At 43.3% G+C, this 13,854-nt stretch overlaps 1 protein-coding gene across 5 annotated transcripts in view; it reads left to right on the forward strand.

The window, feature by feature from the left end:
- The window catches only part of LOC138965040 (leucine-rich repeat serine/threonine-protein kinase 2-like), a 135,432-nt gene that overhangs the window by 94,052 nt on the left and 27,526 nt on the right, over positions 1 to 13,854 (forward strand). For all 5 annotated transcript variants that reach the window (XR_011455273.1, XM_070337165.1, XM_070337166.1 and 2 more), the window contains exons 49-58: positions 607 to 681; positions 1,403 to 1,485; positions 2,654 to 2,781; positions 3,975 to 4,081; positions 6,841 to 6,914; positions 8,050 to 8,113; positions 9,898 to 9,963; positions 10,854 to 11,024; positions 11,599 to 11,697; positions 13,583 to 13,708. Coding sequence is in view for 4 of the 5 variants with exons in the window: in XM_070337165.1 (XP_070193266.1) it covers positions 607 to 681; positions 1,403 to 1,485; positions 2,654 to 2,781; positions 3,975 to 4,081; positions 6,841 to 6,914; positions 8,050 to 8,113; positions 9,898 to 9,963; positions 10,854 to 11,024; positions 11,599 to 11,697; positions 13,583 to 13,708 (993 nt within the window). In the remaining variant the exon portion in view is untranslated. The remainder of the gene's footprint in view (positions 1 to 606; positions 682 to 1,402; positions 1,486 to 2,653; positions 2,782 to 3,974; positions 4,082 to 6,840; positions 6,915 to 8,049; positions 8,114 to 9,897; positions 9,964 to 10,853; positions 11,025 to 11,598; positions 11,698 to 13,582; positions 13,709 to 13,854) is intronic.

Genomic DNA, 13,854 nt, shown 5'->3' on the forward strand with positions numbered 1-13,854 from the left:
TATTCCAAGTCACACGGGTATTTTGGTGGACATTTTTATCTATGCCTATACAATTTTGCCAGGAAAGACCCTTTTGTCAATCGTGGGATCTTTAACGTGCACACCCCAATGTAGTGTACACGAAGGGACCTCGGTTTTTCGTCTCATCCGAAAGACTAGCACTTGAACCCACCACCTAGGTTAGGAAAGGGGGGAGAAAATTGCTAACGCCCTGACCCAAGGTCGAACTCGCTTCCGAGCGCAAGTGCGTTACCACTCGGCCACCCAGTCCTGTGACTTCAAATGAAGATAAGGTTTGGTTTGGAAGTAAGTATTTGTCGTTCTGGATTTCCCCTCCTCTCTCTCTCTCTCTCTCTCTCTCTCCCCCCCCCCCCCCCCAAAAAAAAAGAAAGAGAAAAAAAGAAAAAAAAAATTAGAAAAGTTAAAAAGCCCAACAACAACAAAAATCATACAAAAAATACAAACAAACACAAAGGCAACACACATAATAACAACAAACAAACAAACAAACAAACAAACAAACAAATAAACCAGACAACAGAAATGGGATTGGCAGCGCTAGATGCAGCCTTGCGGCATACTGTAAGAGCGTGTTGTGTTGAACAGCACCTGCTGATGCTGGGCACGGAGCCATTGGCCGTCTACTGCTGGCAGGAGGGGCTCTTCGTCTTGTGGAAACCAGTGAGTCACTTACCTATTCTTCTGCTTCTTCACATTCATCAACGGGGTCCTTTTTAGACGTTTCATGTTCCGCTGGTCCTTCTTCAGATTATTAATTTTTTCGGTCATGGGCTGAAACTCACACATTTTTTTTTCGTGTACGACCGTTTTTACCCTGCCATTTAGGCAGCCATATGCTGCTTTCGGGGGAAGCATAGAGGGTATTTTCATGTTTCTATAACCCACCGCACTCTGACATGGATTTACAGGATCTTTTCCGTGTGCACTTGATCTTATGCTTGCGTGTACACACGAAGGGGGATAGACATTAGCAGGTCTGCACATACTTTGACCTGGGAGACCGGACAAATCTCCACCCTTAACCCACCAGGTGCGGCCAGGATTCGAACCCACGACCTTCCGCTTGGGAGGCGGGTGTCTTATCCACTAGGCCACTGCGCCCGTGTTCTTCTTCTTCCGATTCATGAACTGGGTCCTTTTTGGATGTTTCAATTTAGTTGAACGAGTTGAGTTTGAGTAGAGCTGGCTCTTTATAGTGTCTGTAAATTTACCAATACTTTGAGACTTACTTCTTTGCAAGACGCACGTTTCTCAGATCTTAAAAGTAATGAGACTATTAATTTGTTACAAATTGCTACAAACACCAGAACAGAGATGAAGATGTTCTCTCAACAAACTTCTTCTCATAATCTAAAAATATCCACTTCCATCCTTCCAACAGCAAGCGTTTTTCCTGGTGGATGGTTGCCGTGGCGACACAGAGGAGGTTCACGTGTCAGTACCAGCCACTCCAGAAGGTGCAAGGTCAGTTGAAGTGTAATGGATCTTTGCCTGTCTTTGCCATTTGTCTTTGGAGGAGTTGTTGAGCATACTTGACAGTAGGCAGAAATACAGTGATAGCTTTGATGAGAGGACATTCTTGGGGCCAGGCAGAAGTGTCCATTCATTGCAGGTGTCCTCTCTGGACCAGTAGACTGCAGTTAACTTAATGAATGGAACAAAATACAGTGTGCTCTCCCAACTGCTCTCTCTTACGCACACACACAAGCACATACACACACATGCATGCACACGCACACACGCACACACGCACACGCACACACAAACATACACACACACACACACACACACACACACACACACACACACACACACACACACACACACACACACACACAAACCAATTGTTATACTGTGTGCACATAATGTGTCCAGTTCATTTTTAGTAGGGGACTATTCACACAAATGTATTAATTTAGTAACATAAAAGCCTGACTGAGATACATGCAGTCCTGTTCATTTGGACATAAAAAGTCTTGTGAGTAACAAGGACATTTATGGGAAATCGGAATTCCTCTGCTGTAACCTCATGCATATTCATGAGTAGCACATGGACCAATCGCTGAGTAGTGCCAGAGATTGTTCCAGCTAGCTAAGCGTGGATGATCAGCCCCAAAAGCTTTATGGACTCTCTAGATTTTATAATGAAATTCAATTGTTGGATTCCATGAGAATCCCCAACTAAATTAATGAACAGGTTTGGCAATTAACTATCTATTCTTGAAAAACATAGGTACAGTAAAGTAATTACAGAATTTAATAAAATAATTATCACTTCGGTGGCCTACTGCGGCAAAACTATGCATTGACTCTTTTTTTGTGTGCTTGTATGTTAATTGTGTAGCCTGTGTTTCATCTGCCTTGTCTCCACTGATTTCACATAAACATAGAACGGTAACACTAACAGAATAAAAATACCCAAAAATACTGTACTCATGTGTTTAATGAAGATGATACAAACAACAAAACACAACAACAAAATAAAAGTTTTTATCGTCTTTGTTATACACGTGACGTGTGTACAGTATTATTTTGGTATTTTTATTTCTTAATCTCATGCGCAGTCACCATTGTTCTGATACTAACACGCAATGGCAAACAGCAGGTCAGATTGTGCTATTTTTGTGTACAGGTTGCTAGGCTACATCGTCGACCACATCGACTCCCTGGTAGACGAGTGGTACCCTGGTCTCACCTGCATCGACCCTCTCCTGGGCCACGAGCTGCTGCAGAGGTTTGTCCCTTGCACCACTTGTACAGGTAAGATCATATCGCTCAATCTTTGCTCGGCTATTTTGTGTTTCAGTTGAGAATTATAACTATAACAAAAACACTTTATTGTCCATTCATTAAAATGAATACATTAACCTGCCTGTAAAGAAGACGTGTCGAGGTCGCACACGAGTTGGACATACTACAAATGCTCTACTTATCTTAAAGAAATGAGGCAGAGCAGCGCTGTTTTAACCCCTTCACTGCCCACCCCGTATGTAATACGTGGTCATTTTCGGTTTGTCCTACGCCCATAACCGTATCTCATACGTGGGATTTGTGTCAACAACATTTCAGGACATTTCTGAAAACTAAATGGGAGGTAACCACTGTCCAAGTACTTGTAGGGGTTCTAAACACATTTCTTTCCCATAGACCGTTCGGATAATGCTGTTATACTGTGGCAGTGAAGGGGTTAAGATCTGAGAAACAAAGGGAAGTAAGCGTTCTAAATGCAAACGACATGTGTGGTAGAGTAAGTGAGAGTTATGCGGAACCATTCTCCTGGCACCTGAGAGAATAACAAGCATTGAAAAGAAAAAGCGACTTTGATCCGCCTGATCTTAATTATTTGTTTAGTCAAAAGCTCAAATGGATAACTTTTTATCTAAACCAAGAGTGAACTTTATTTGAAAGAATCTTTGTAAAGTGTGACTGCTATGATGCTGGGGTGTGTATCTGTTCATGTTGTTCTCCCTTAATCTTCATCTGCGTTCATGGGCTGAAACTCCCATGTTTTTTTTTGTACGTGTATGACCGTTTTTACCCTGCCATTTAGGCAGCCATACGCAGCTTTCAGGGGACGCAGGCTGGGCATTGTCATGTTTCTACAACCGACCGAACTCTGACATGAATTGCAGGATCTTTTTTGTTCACACTTGCGTCTAGTGCTTGCATAACTATACAAAGGGGGATAAGGCACTAGCAGGTCTGCACATAAGTTTACCTGGGATATCGAAAAATCTCTACCCTTACCACCAGGCGGGGATTTGAACTCACGACCTTCCGATTAGGAGGCCGCTGTCTTATTCACTAGGCCACTGCGCCCGTCAGGCCGAGATTGGAACCCTTGACCTTCCCTATGGGAGGGCGGCGTCTTATCCAACAGGTTATTGTGCCCGTCTTTCTCCCTTAGTAAAATGAGTTGCAAAAGTTTAGCTGTTTGAATGTGTTGTCTACAGGTGCGGAGCCTCACCTGTACCTTTTCAACGACCTGTTGTCGCTGTCGGAGAAGGAAGACAGCGTGTTTTGCCCTCAGCACAAAGCCAATGTCTCTCTGGCCCAGCTGGTACGTTGTCTTCACCCTTTCAGCCCCACCCGTTCTTCTTCTAGAGTTCTACAGTACTTTTGTACTACAGTGGAACCTCCCCTTTAAGACCTAAATAAATCAGACAAAATCAGGTCTTTAACCCTTTCGCTGCCAATCAAAACTTCCTGACTGCCAGGAAATATTGGAGTTCGGGGTGTAATAATTCACAAAAAATTCTAGCTCCAAACTGGCAGTAGGTAGGAAAGTAAAACCTATGTTATTTTTAAAGGAAATTCAACCAAGAATCTGTTTTTAGTATCTAATCATGGAAATAATGCACAAGTGCAGGACGGGTATACCCGTCCTAAGGCAGCCAAGGGGTTAAAAAGGGGGAAGTCTTAAAATAGGGGTAAATTTACAGAGGTTATGAACAGAAATTCTTGGAAAACAGGGTCTTAAAGCAGAGGAAGTCTAAAATTGGGGGTCTGGCGGGGATGTAGCTCAGTCGGTAGCACGCTGGATTTGTATCCAGTTGGCCGCTGTCAGCGTGAGTTCGTCCCCACGTTCGGCGAGAGATTTATTTCTCAGAGTCAACTTTGTGTGCAGACTCTCCTCGGTGTCCGAACACCCCCCCGTGTGTACACGCAAGCACAAGACCAAGTGCGCACAAAAAAATCCTGTAATCCATGTCAGAGTTCGGTGGGTTATAGAAACACGAAAATACCCAGCATGCTTCCTCCGAAAGCGGCGTATGGGTGCCTAAATGGCGGGGTAAAAACGGTCAAACACGTAAAAGCTGTGGGAGTTTCAGCCCATGAACGAACAAACAAACAAACAAACAAACAAACAAATTGGGGGTCTCAGAAGGGGAGTTCCATTGTACTACCAGCCCTATGATATCTTAGTTTGGTCTTCAAGTTCTGATATATTTTAAATGAGTGGACCAATTAGCTTGTTTGTTTCTTGTTGTTATGTTTTTAGATGAAGGCTAAAAACTCGTTCTTTCATCAAGTATAAAACTAAAAGTTAAACAAGTGACTGAAAAATGCTGTCGCTAAATTGTAAGATTGGAGCTGTAAGGGTTAAAGAGATGTTGGAAGCAAGTGCACATACTGTACTTTCATTGTGCCCGTAGTTGAAAGAACATTAGTACTGGATGATGTAGTATGCTGGATGTTGGTTTGGTTAATTTTGCGTAAGTGGTTCCTTGTACGTGTAGGTTAGAGTAGCATGCCTTGTTCATCCACTGTTGGTCAATGAAATACTGCAACAACAGCTTTCCAGAGTTAAAACACGATTGAATGTATTCTTTGTTTGCATGTCTGCCAAGTGTTTTGTCCCCCCACATAGCATCTTACCCCTACCTGGCCCCCCACATAGCATATTACCTCTACCTGTCCCCCCACATAGCATCTTACCTCTACCTGTCCCCCCACATAGCATAGTAACTCTACCTGTCCCCCCACATAGCATAGTAACTCTACCTGTCCCCCCACATAGCATATTAACTCTACCTGTCCCCCCACATAGCATATTAACTCTACCTGTCCCCCCACATAGCATATTAACTCTACCTGTCCCCCCACATAGCATATTGACTCTACCTGTCCCCCCACATAGCATATTAACTCTACCTGTCCCCCCACATAGCATATTAACTCTACCTGTCCCCCCACATAGCATATTAACTCTACCTGTCCCCCCACATAGCATATTAACTCTACCTGTCCCCCCACATAGCATATTGACTCTACCTGTCCCCCCACATAGCATATTGACTCTACCTGTCCCCCCACATAGCATATTGACTCTACCTGTCCCCCCACATAGCATATTACCTCTACCTGTCCCCCCACATAGCATATTGACTCTACCTGTCCCCCCACATAGCATATTACCTCTACCTGTCCCCCCACACAGCATATTAACTCTACCTGTCCCCCCACATAGCATATTAACTCTACCTGTCCCCCCACATAGCATATTAACTCTACCTGTCCCCCCACATAGCATATTAACTCTACCTGTCCCCCCACATAGCATATTAACTCTACCTGTCCCCCCACATAGCATATTGACTCTACCTGTCCCCCCACATAGCATATTACCTCTACCTGTCCCCCCACATAGCATATTAACTCTCCCTGTCCCCCCACACAGCATATTAACTCTACCTGTCCCCCCACATAGCATATTAACTCTACCTGTCCCCCCACATAGCATATTAACTCTACCTGTCCCATTAGCTGCCATATAAATTATGTATTATGTTGTTTTGTCAAATATTTATGTACCTTGAATTGTTTGACAATTAATTCATGCATGCCTGAATAAAAAATGTTGAAGAAAAAAAAAACTCTACCTGTCCCCCCACATAGCATATTGACTCTACCTGTCCCCCCACACAGCATATTACCTCTACCTGTCCCCCCACATAGCATATTGACTCTACCTGTCCCCCCACATAGCATATTACCTCTACCTGTCCCCCCACATAGCATATTACCTCTACCTGTCCCCCCACATAGCATATTAACTCTACCTGTCCCCCCACATAGCATATTAACTCTACCTGTCCCCCCACATAGCATATTGACTCTACCTGTCCCCCCACATAGCATATTAACTCTACCTGTCCCCCCACATAGCATATTAACTCTACCTGTCCCAAGTTAGACCAATTTGGTCCTAAGAGGACGTGAAAATCAACTAGTCAGTCAGACTTTTGGTCGCTGGTTTTGCTTGTCAGAATGACGCCTTGGCTTCGTGACTCAGGACTGTGTGATTTTGTTCTCCAGGCACCTGATGTGATGCTGACTGACATGGAGGCCAACTTCCACATGGATGTGGGGAAACTCGACTTCAAAGAGAGGTTAGATCATTTTTAGCGAATCCGAGTCTGCAAGGGGTTGCGATAACTTGAAGTGATTTGTGTCTGTTGATATGCAACAAGACCTTTTTAATAATCAGGCATGGGAATTGTCCGCTGAAAGGCAAATTTCCGCCGAATTTGTTTTTTGTTCCGCCGAAATAGCAAAAGTGTCCGCCGAAAAAATAAATGGGGATTTAATGGCAAACTTGGAGCTCAGATGACACCAAATTGCACCAGTTGGGTTCTTTGGAGAACATTCGACTTTGATATTACTTACACATTTTCAGCCTTTGTTTACTTTTTTCAATTCCCATGCCTGAATAATGTCTGTGGTGCATGTACAAAGAATGTGTATGGCACATGGAAATTGCCATGTTTATGCACACTTCTGCAGTGAGCATGACTCCTAGGCTGAGGGGCACCAGAAAGTTGCCAACCGGTCGGGAGCCAGCCGCGGTGTTGGATTGGTTGAAGTTGGGATTTGTTGTGATTTCAACGAATCAGACCCCGCGGTTTGTTCTCTCCTGTTCGGGTGGCACCCACTTTCTGTTCGTGCACTTCAGCCGTGGTCTGCATTTTTTTGTTTGTTTGTTTGTTTGCTTAACGCCCAGCCGACCACGAAGAGCCATATCAGGGCGGTGCTGCTTTGACATATAACGTGCGCCACACACAAGACAGAAGTCGCAGCACAGGCTTCATGTCTCACCCAGTCACATTATTCTGACACCGGACCAACCAGTCCTAGCACTAACCCCATAATGCCAGACGCCAGGCGGAGCAGCCACTAGATTGCCAATTTTAAAGTCTTAGGTATGACCCGGCCGGGGTTCGAACCCACGACCTCCCGATCACGGGGCGGACGCCTTACCACTAGTGGTCTGCATTGCCGCGAGATCTTCTACACACACATGGATGCATGTACAAACAAAGACAGGCAGCCAGATGTACGCAAGTAGGTATGCGCATGATTGCACACAAGCAAGCATCCATAATAAATAAATCCATGCACATGCACACGTGCAATTTATAAAATAATTTTCCCATTTTTGAATATATTTAGTTCAGGACCATATAAGTCTTAGTAGATTTATGCATTTATCTGTAAGTCATTTTTGTTTATTCTTTGTCTCCCTAGCCCAGAAAACCTGCTTGGAGGTGGAGGATTTGGATCAGTGTACAAGGCTGTCTACAATGGACAGGTAATGGCTCAAGTATTCACTATTTATTAACTATTGATGAATTATTTGAGAATGTAGGGACAGTTATTTATAGGAACAAGTAATCGCTCAGTGTATTCAGTATACATATTAACAACGTATGAACTATCTATGGACATTTTTTGTACAGAGATATGTTGCATCTGAGTAATCTAGTCAGGCTGGTAAAGATTTTTGTTTTGCCCAAACGAAGAATGACGAGGGAGAAAAATAGTCTGTTAGTGGGCTGTTTTAGGCAAAAAATTTGTTTGCCTATGGAACCGTAATTATCCCGACCGACCCTATTTTTTTCGCGCTACCCTAGACTTTTTTTTGGCCTTATATGTCAAAATTAATGTGAACATGTTCAAACAAAATCTTAAATTTGAAATTTAATTTTGAATTTTTTTTCTCCAATCATTTTAGCTATTTGTTCAAAGGATGTGATGGATGCTTGCTACTGGCTCAGAAGCTGAGAATCAGTACTGGGCCATTTTTGTTAGTCAAGTGGAACCCCCCTTTTAAGACTTCCCCTTTTAATACCCCCTCCTTTTTGGCTCACGTAAGTGTAGGCTATGCGATGCTAAACTTTGTCTGTCTGTGCGTGTGTATGTGTGTGTGTATGTGTGTGATAGAAACTTTAACATTTGACTAAACACCGAAATACTAATTTTACCTGGTTATTATTCAAGCAACAGCTTCAAAGTATTGAAGCAATGATCAACATTTCGTCGGCACGTATGTAGTTAAAGTGTGTATCCAAAGAAAACGGGTGGTGGGTTTTTTTTTGGGGGGGGTAAAAACAGCTGACTGGTTTGTGTCGTGTGTCACAGTGGTATGTAGACCAGGTCAGGGGTCAAGGTTAGGTCAGATCGCGTGAAGGATTGTGGTATAGATACAGTTATCACCGAGCTGCAGTTCGCCGTTTCGGAGAAGACGATTTCACATTGTTCGGTTTTGTAGCTCAAGAAAAATAGATAAAGAAGATACCAAAGGAGATTTCCTACAGGTTAATCTGCACAGCGTGTTTCCAGTGTCTGCGCGAGGAAGCGCTGTCGAAAGCGCAGTGTCGATCTGGCCATCTGGCAGTCGTGTCCCCGTAAGTAGGGTACAGACAGACACTGAGACAGATCTAGATCTAGTGTCTCGCGCTCTTGCACCGCCGTCACCTATGCTTACTGTGTGTGTGTGTATGTGTGGGAGTGATTGAGTTTGTGTTACTGTTTGTCGATTTCTTACGTGAGCCTTGAAGTCTTCGCCTCTTGTTCAGACATTGAGAGGTCCTCTTCTTCTTCTTCTTTGTTCATGGGCTTAGACTCCTACGTTCACTCATGTTTTTAGCACAAGTGGATTTTTACGTGTATGACCGTTTATACCCCTCCATTTCGGGGGAGGCATGCTGGGTATTTTTGTGTTTCTATAACCCACCGAACTCTGACATGGATTACAGGATCTTTTTCGTGCGCACTTGGTCTTGTGCTTGCGTGTACACACGAAGGGGGTTAAGTCACTAGCAGGTCTGCACATAAGTTGACCTGGGAGATCTGAAAAATCTTCACTCTTAACCCACCAGGCGGCAGCGACCGGGATTTGAACTCACAACCTCCCTATTAGGAGGCCATTTCTGTTCTGTTCATTTGGATATAAACATAGAACGGTAACACTAACAGAATAAAAATACCCAAAAATACTGTACTCACGTGTTTAATAAAGATGTCTCAAAGGTGGTGTGTTCAATGTACTAAATTTACACATATTACTTGAATATGTTGGTTATATTATTTCAGACTGTGGCGATCAAAGTGTTTGCACCTATCGGTGACATCCACCCTCACAAGATGTTGCGCCAAGAGGTCAGTACACTTTCACCAACAAGTTTGTGAAGATCCCCTCTTTTAAGACAAATATACCTGCTAGTAGGTAGCGAAGATCCTTAAAACTTGCAACTACGACAAATCCTTCAAGCTTCTTTTTCTTCTTGTGCGTTCATGGGCTGATTCAATCATACTTTTTGAACGACTGGGTTTTTACGTGTGTGACCATTTTTACCCCGCCATTTAGGCTGCAATACTCCGATTTCAGGGGATGCATGCTTGGTATTTTCGTGTTTCTCTACCCCACCAAACTCTGACATGGATTGTATGATCTTTTTCGTGTGTACTAGGTCTTGCGCTTTGCGTGTACACAGGAAGGGAGATAAAGCACTAGCAGGTCTACACAAAAGTTACCTGGGAGATGGAAAAAATCTCCACCCTTGACCCACCAGGCGCGGCCAGGATTCCAACACTCAACCTTCCGCATGGGACGCTGGCGTCTTATCCACTTGGCTATTGTGCTTGTGTAAATTGGTCTTGTGCTTGCATGTACAAAGGAAGGGGGATAAGGCATTAGCAGGTCTGCACATCATTTGACCTGTGAGATCGGAAAATTATCCACCTTTAACCCACCCGGTGCTTCTGGGATTCGAACACTCAACCATCCGCATGGGAGGCTGGCGTCTTATCCATGCAGACAATGCGCCCGTTAAATCTTTCAAGCACCCAGGTGTTGTGTCGCCGGTGGCAGAGAACCAGACACATTTTTGCAGAAGAGTTTGAACTGCTTTCATCTTTCTTTTATCTTTCAGGCCTCCATCATGCGACGACTGAAGCACCCAGGTATCGCTGGTGGCAGAAAACCGGACATATTTTTGCAGAAGATTTGAACTGCTTTCATATTTCTTTCATCTTTTTTCATCTTTCAGGCCACCATCATGCGACGACTGAAGCACCCAGGCGTTGTATCGCTTGTGGCGGTGGCCCAGCGGCCAAGATACATGCTGGTGATGGAGTTTGCACCAGGTCGGTCCCTGGCCTCGGTGCTACACAGCAACACCTCGCTCAGCAGAGTGCTGCAACACAAGATCATTCTGCAGGTTGGTGCAGTTTGACAGTGTGCAGAAGGGGCATGGCTGGGAATTTGTGTGTGTGTGTGGATGTGTGTGTGTGTGTGTATGTGGATGTGTGTGTGTGTGTGTTTATGTGTTTGTGTATGTATGTTTGTGTGTGTGTGTGTGTGTATCTTTGTGTGTGTGTCTGTGTCTGTGTGTGTGTTTATGTGTTTGTGTAAGTATGTTTGTGTGTCACGTGTATGTGCGTATCTTTGTGTGTGTGTGCGTGTGAGTGTGCATGTGTGTGTCTGTTTGTGTGTGTGTCTGTGTGCCTGTGTGTGTCTGTGTAGTTTTGATTTTGTGGTAACCTGAATCCAAAATCAGAGAGACTACCAACGTTCCAAAATTCAGAATCAAAAAACAAAAATTGTAAGTTACTGGAACATTTAATTATTGACAAAACTAAAAGTTACATTTATTATACATTGACCCAGTGGTTTTTAAACTAGACAGACAAACACTTACGATATAAATAATGAACTTATCTCAAAATTGGCGATGAAACTTGCTTGCAAACTGCCGGTGAGGTAATTTTGTGCTGACCTGTTTTCGTACTTAGGTGGCAGAAGGCCTGCATTACCTACACCGGCTGATGATCGTGTACCGTGACATGAAGCCTGACAACGTGCTCATCTTCAGTTTGGCTCCCGATGCCGTGGTGAGTCAGCTTTGCAACATTATCACCCAGGATCTTTTGGATATATATATGCACTTGCCTTCACTTCAGCTTGTCATGTCAGAATGCTTTCAAACACATTAGGACTATAGTAGAACCTCCTTTTTAAGACTTCCTCCATTTTAAGACCTTGCTTTTTCAGATTTTCTGTTCATAACCTCTGTCAATTTATCTCCAGTTAAAGACTCCTTCCTTTTTACATTCAGTCAAGTTTTGACTAAATGTTTTAAAATAGAGGGGGGAATCGAGACGAGGGTCGTGGTGTATGTGTGTGTGTGTGTGTCTGTCTGTGTGTGTGTGTAGAGCGATTCAGAGTAAACTACTGGACCGATCTTTATGAAATTTTACATGAGAGTTCCTGGGAATGATATCCCCGGACGTTTTTTTTTCTTTTTTTCGATAAATGTCTTTGATGACGTCATATCCGGCATTTTGTAAAAGTTGAGGCGGCACTGTCACACCCTCATTTTTCAATCAAATTGATCGAAATTTTGGCCAAGCAATCTTCGACGAAGGCCGGACTTTGGGATTGCATTTCAGCTTGGAGGCTTACAAATTAATTAATGACTTTGGTCATTAAAAATCTGAAAATTGTAATTAAAATTATTTTTTTTATAAAACGATCCAAAATTACGTTTATCGTATTCTTCATCATTTTCTGATTCCAAAAACATATAAATATGTTATATTCGGATTAAAAACAAGCTCTGAAAATTAAAAATATAAAAATTATGATTAAAATTAAATTTCCGAAATCGATTTAAAAACAATTTCATCTTATTCCTTGTCCGTTCCTGATTCCAAAAACATATAGATATGATATGTTTGGATTAAAAACACATTCAGAGAGTTAAAAAGAATAGAGATATAGAAAAGCGTGCTATCCTCCTCAGCGCAACCGCTACCGCGCTTTTCTGGATTGTTAATTTCACTGCCTTTGCCACGAGCGGTGGACAGACGATGCTACGAGTGTACGGTCTTGCGGAAAAAATGCAATGCGTTCAGTTTCATTCTGTGAGTTCGACTGAGCTTGACTAAATGTTGTATTTTCGCCTTACGCGACTTGTTAAGACCTGTTTTTCTCAGACTTTTGGAGGTCGTTAAAGGGGGGTTCAACTGTAGGTGTAAGACTATATATCGCACATCTCTACAGACTATATATCGCACATCTCTACAGACTATATATCGCACATCTCTACAGACTATATATCGCACATCTCTACAGACTATATATCGCACATCTCTACTACCTGGGAGCAGGTCTTGATGTTCAAGGCTCAGGACAGGACACAACCGCCTGAAACATCACATGTACTCAAAACTCTGCATCGGCCATACGAATCGGTGTCCCTGCGAGACTGGCAACCAGTCAACAGCACATCAACTACAGTCCTGCTCGCTTTACGAGGCGCTCAGAAAGAAGAGCTGGCCAGACCCCACCCCCATGGCCCCAAAACTCTACGGCAGTCTGGAGGACTGAAACATTCATCGAGGAGACAGGCCTTCCCATCTCACAAACGGAGAAAAAAAAGAAGACTATATCAGTCCAGATATTTAGCACGAATCTCGTTGACAGGAATGTGAAATTCAAGTACAAACTTCTTCTGCTGATGCTCAGTTTGATAAGCCATCCATCAGGCAATGTGCTGGAAGAAAATAGATGTCTGAAACAAGGAAGACGACGAACAATCGTCTTATGGTTCTGATGGGTCTGGAAACTGTTGCAGGTAGAGCTTTCCAGGTTCCACATGCACCTCTGTATCCTACAAGGCTTTCAGGTAACATAGCAGTTTTGAATTGTCTGTATTTTCTTTTTAATCAGTGTTGCATTATTTTTCCTGAATTGCTGTGTGTTACTCTGTTTCAGATAAACGCCAAGATCACAGACTACGGTATCTCCCAGTTCACAACCCTCAGCCCCCTGTCAGCCAACCAGGGCACACCTTCATACAGGGCCCCTGAGGTCATACGCGGGGAAACCTATTCCTTCCAGGTATGTCTGCATTCTTCACTGATCATGTCGGGTCTTGTGGCTAAAAATTTGCATTCAGAAATCAGGAATTCCTTATGTAAGACATGATTTCATGATTTCCGTTCAGGGTGTAGAAATCACCGAACAAAACTTGAAAAAAAGTCAGA

Source organism: Littorina saxatilis, linkage group LG4 (genome assembly GCF_037325665.1).
Source record: "Littorina saxatilis isolate snail1 linkage group LG4, US_GU_Lsax_2.0, whole genome shotgun sequence".
Taxonomy (NCBI): Eukaryota; Metazoa; Mollusca; class Gastropoda; order Littorinimorpha; family Littorinidae; genus Littorina; species Littorina saxatilis.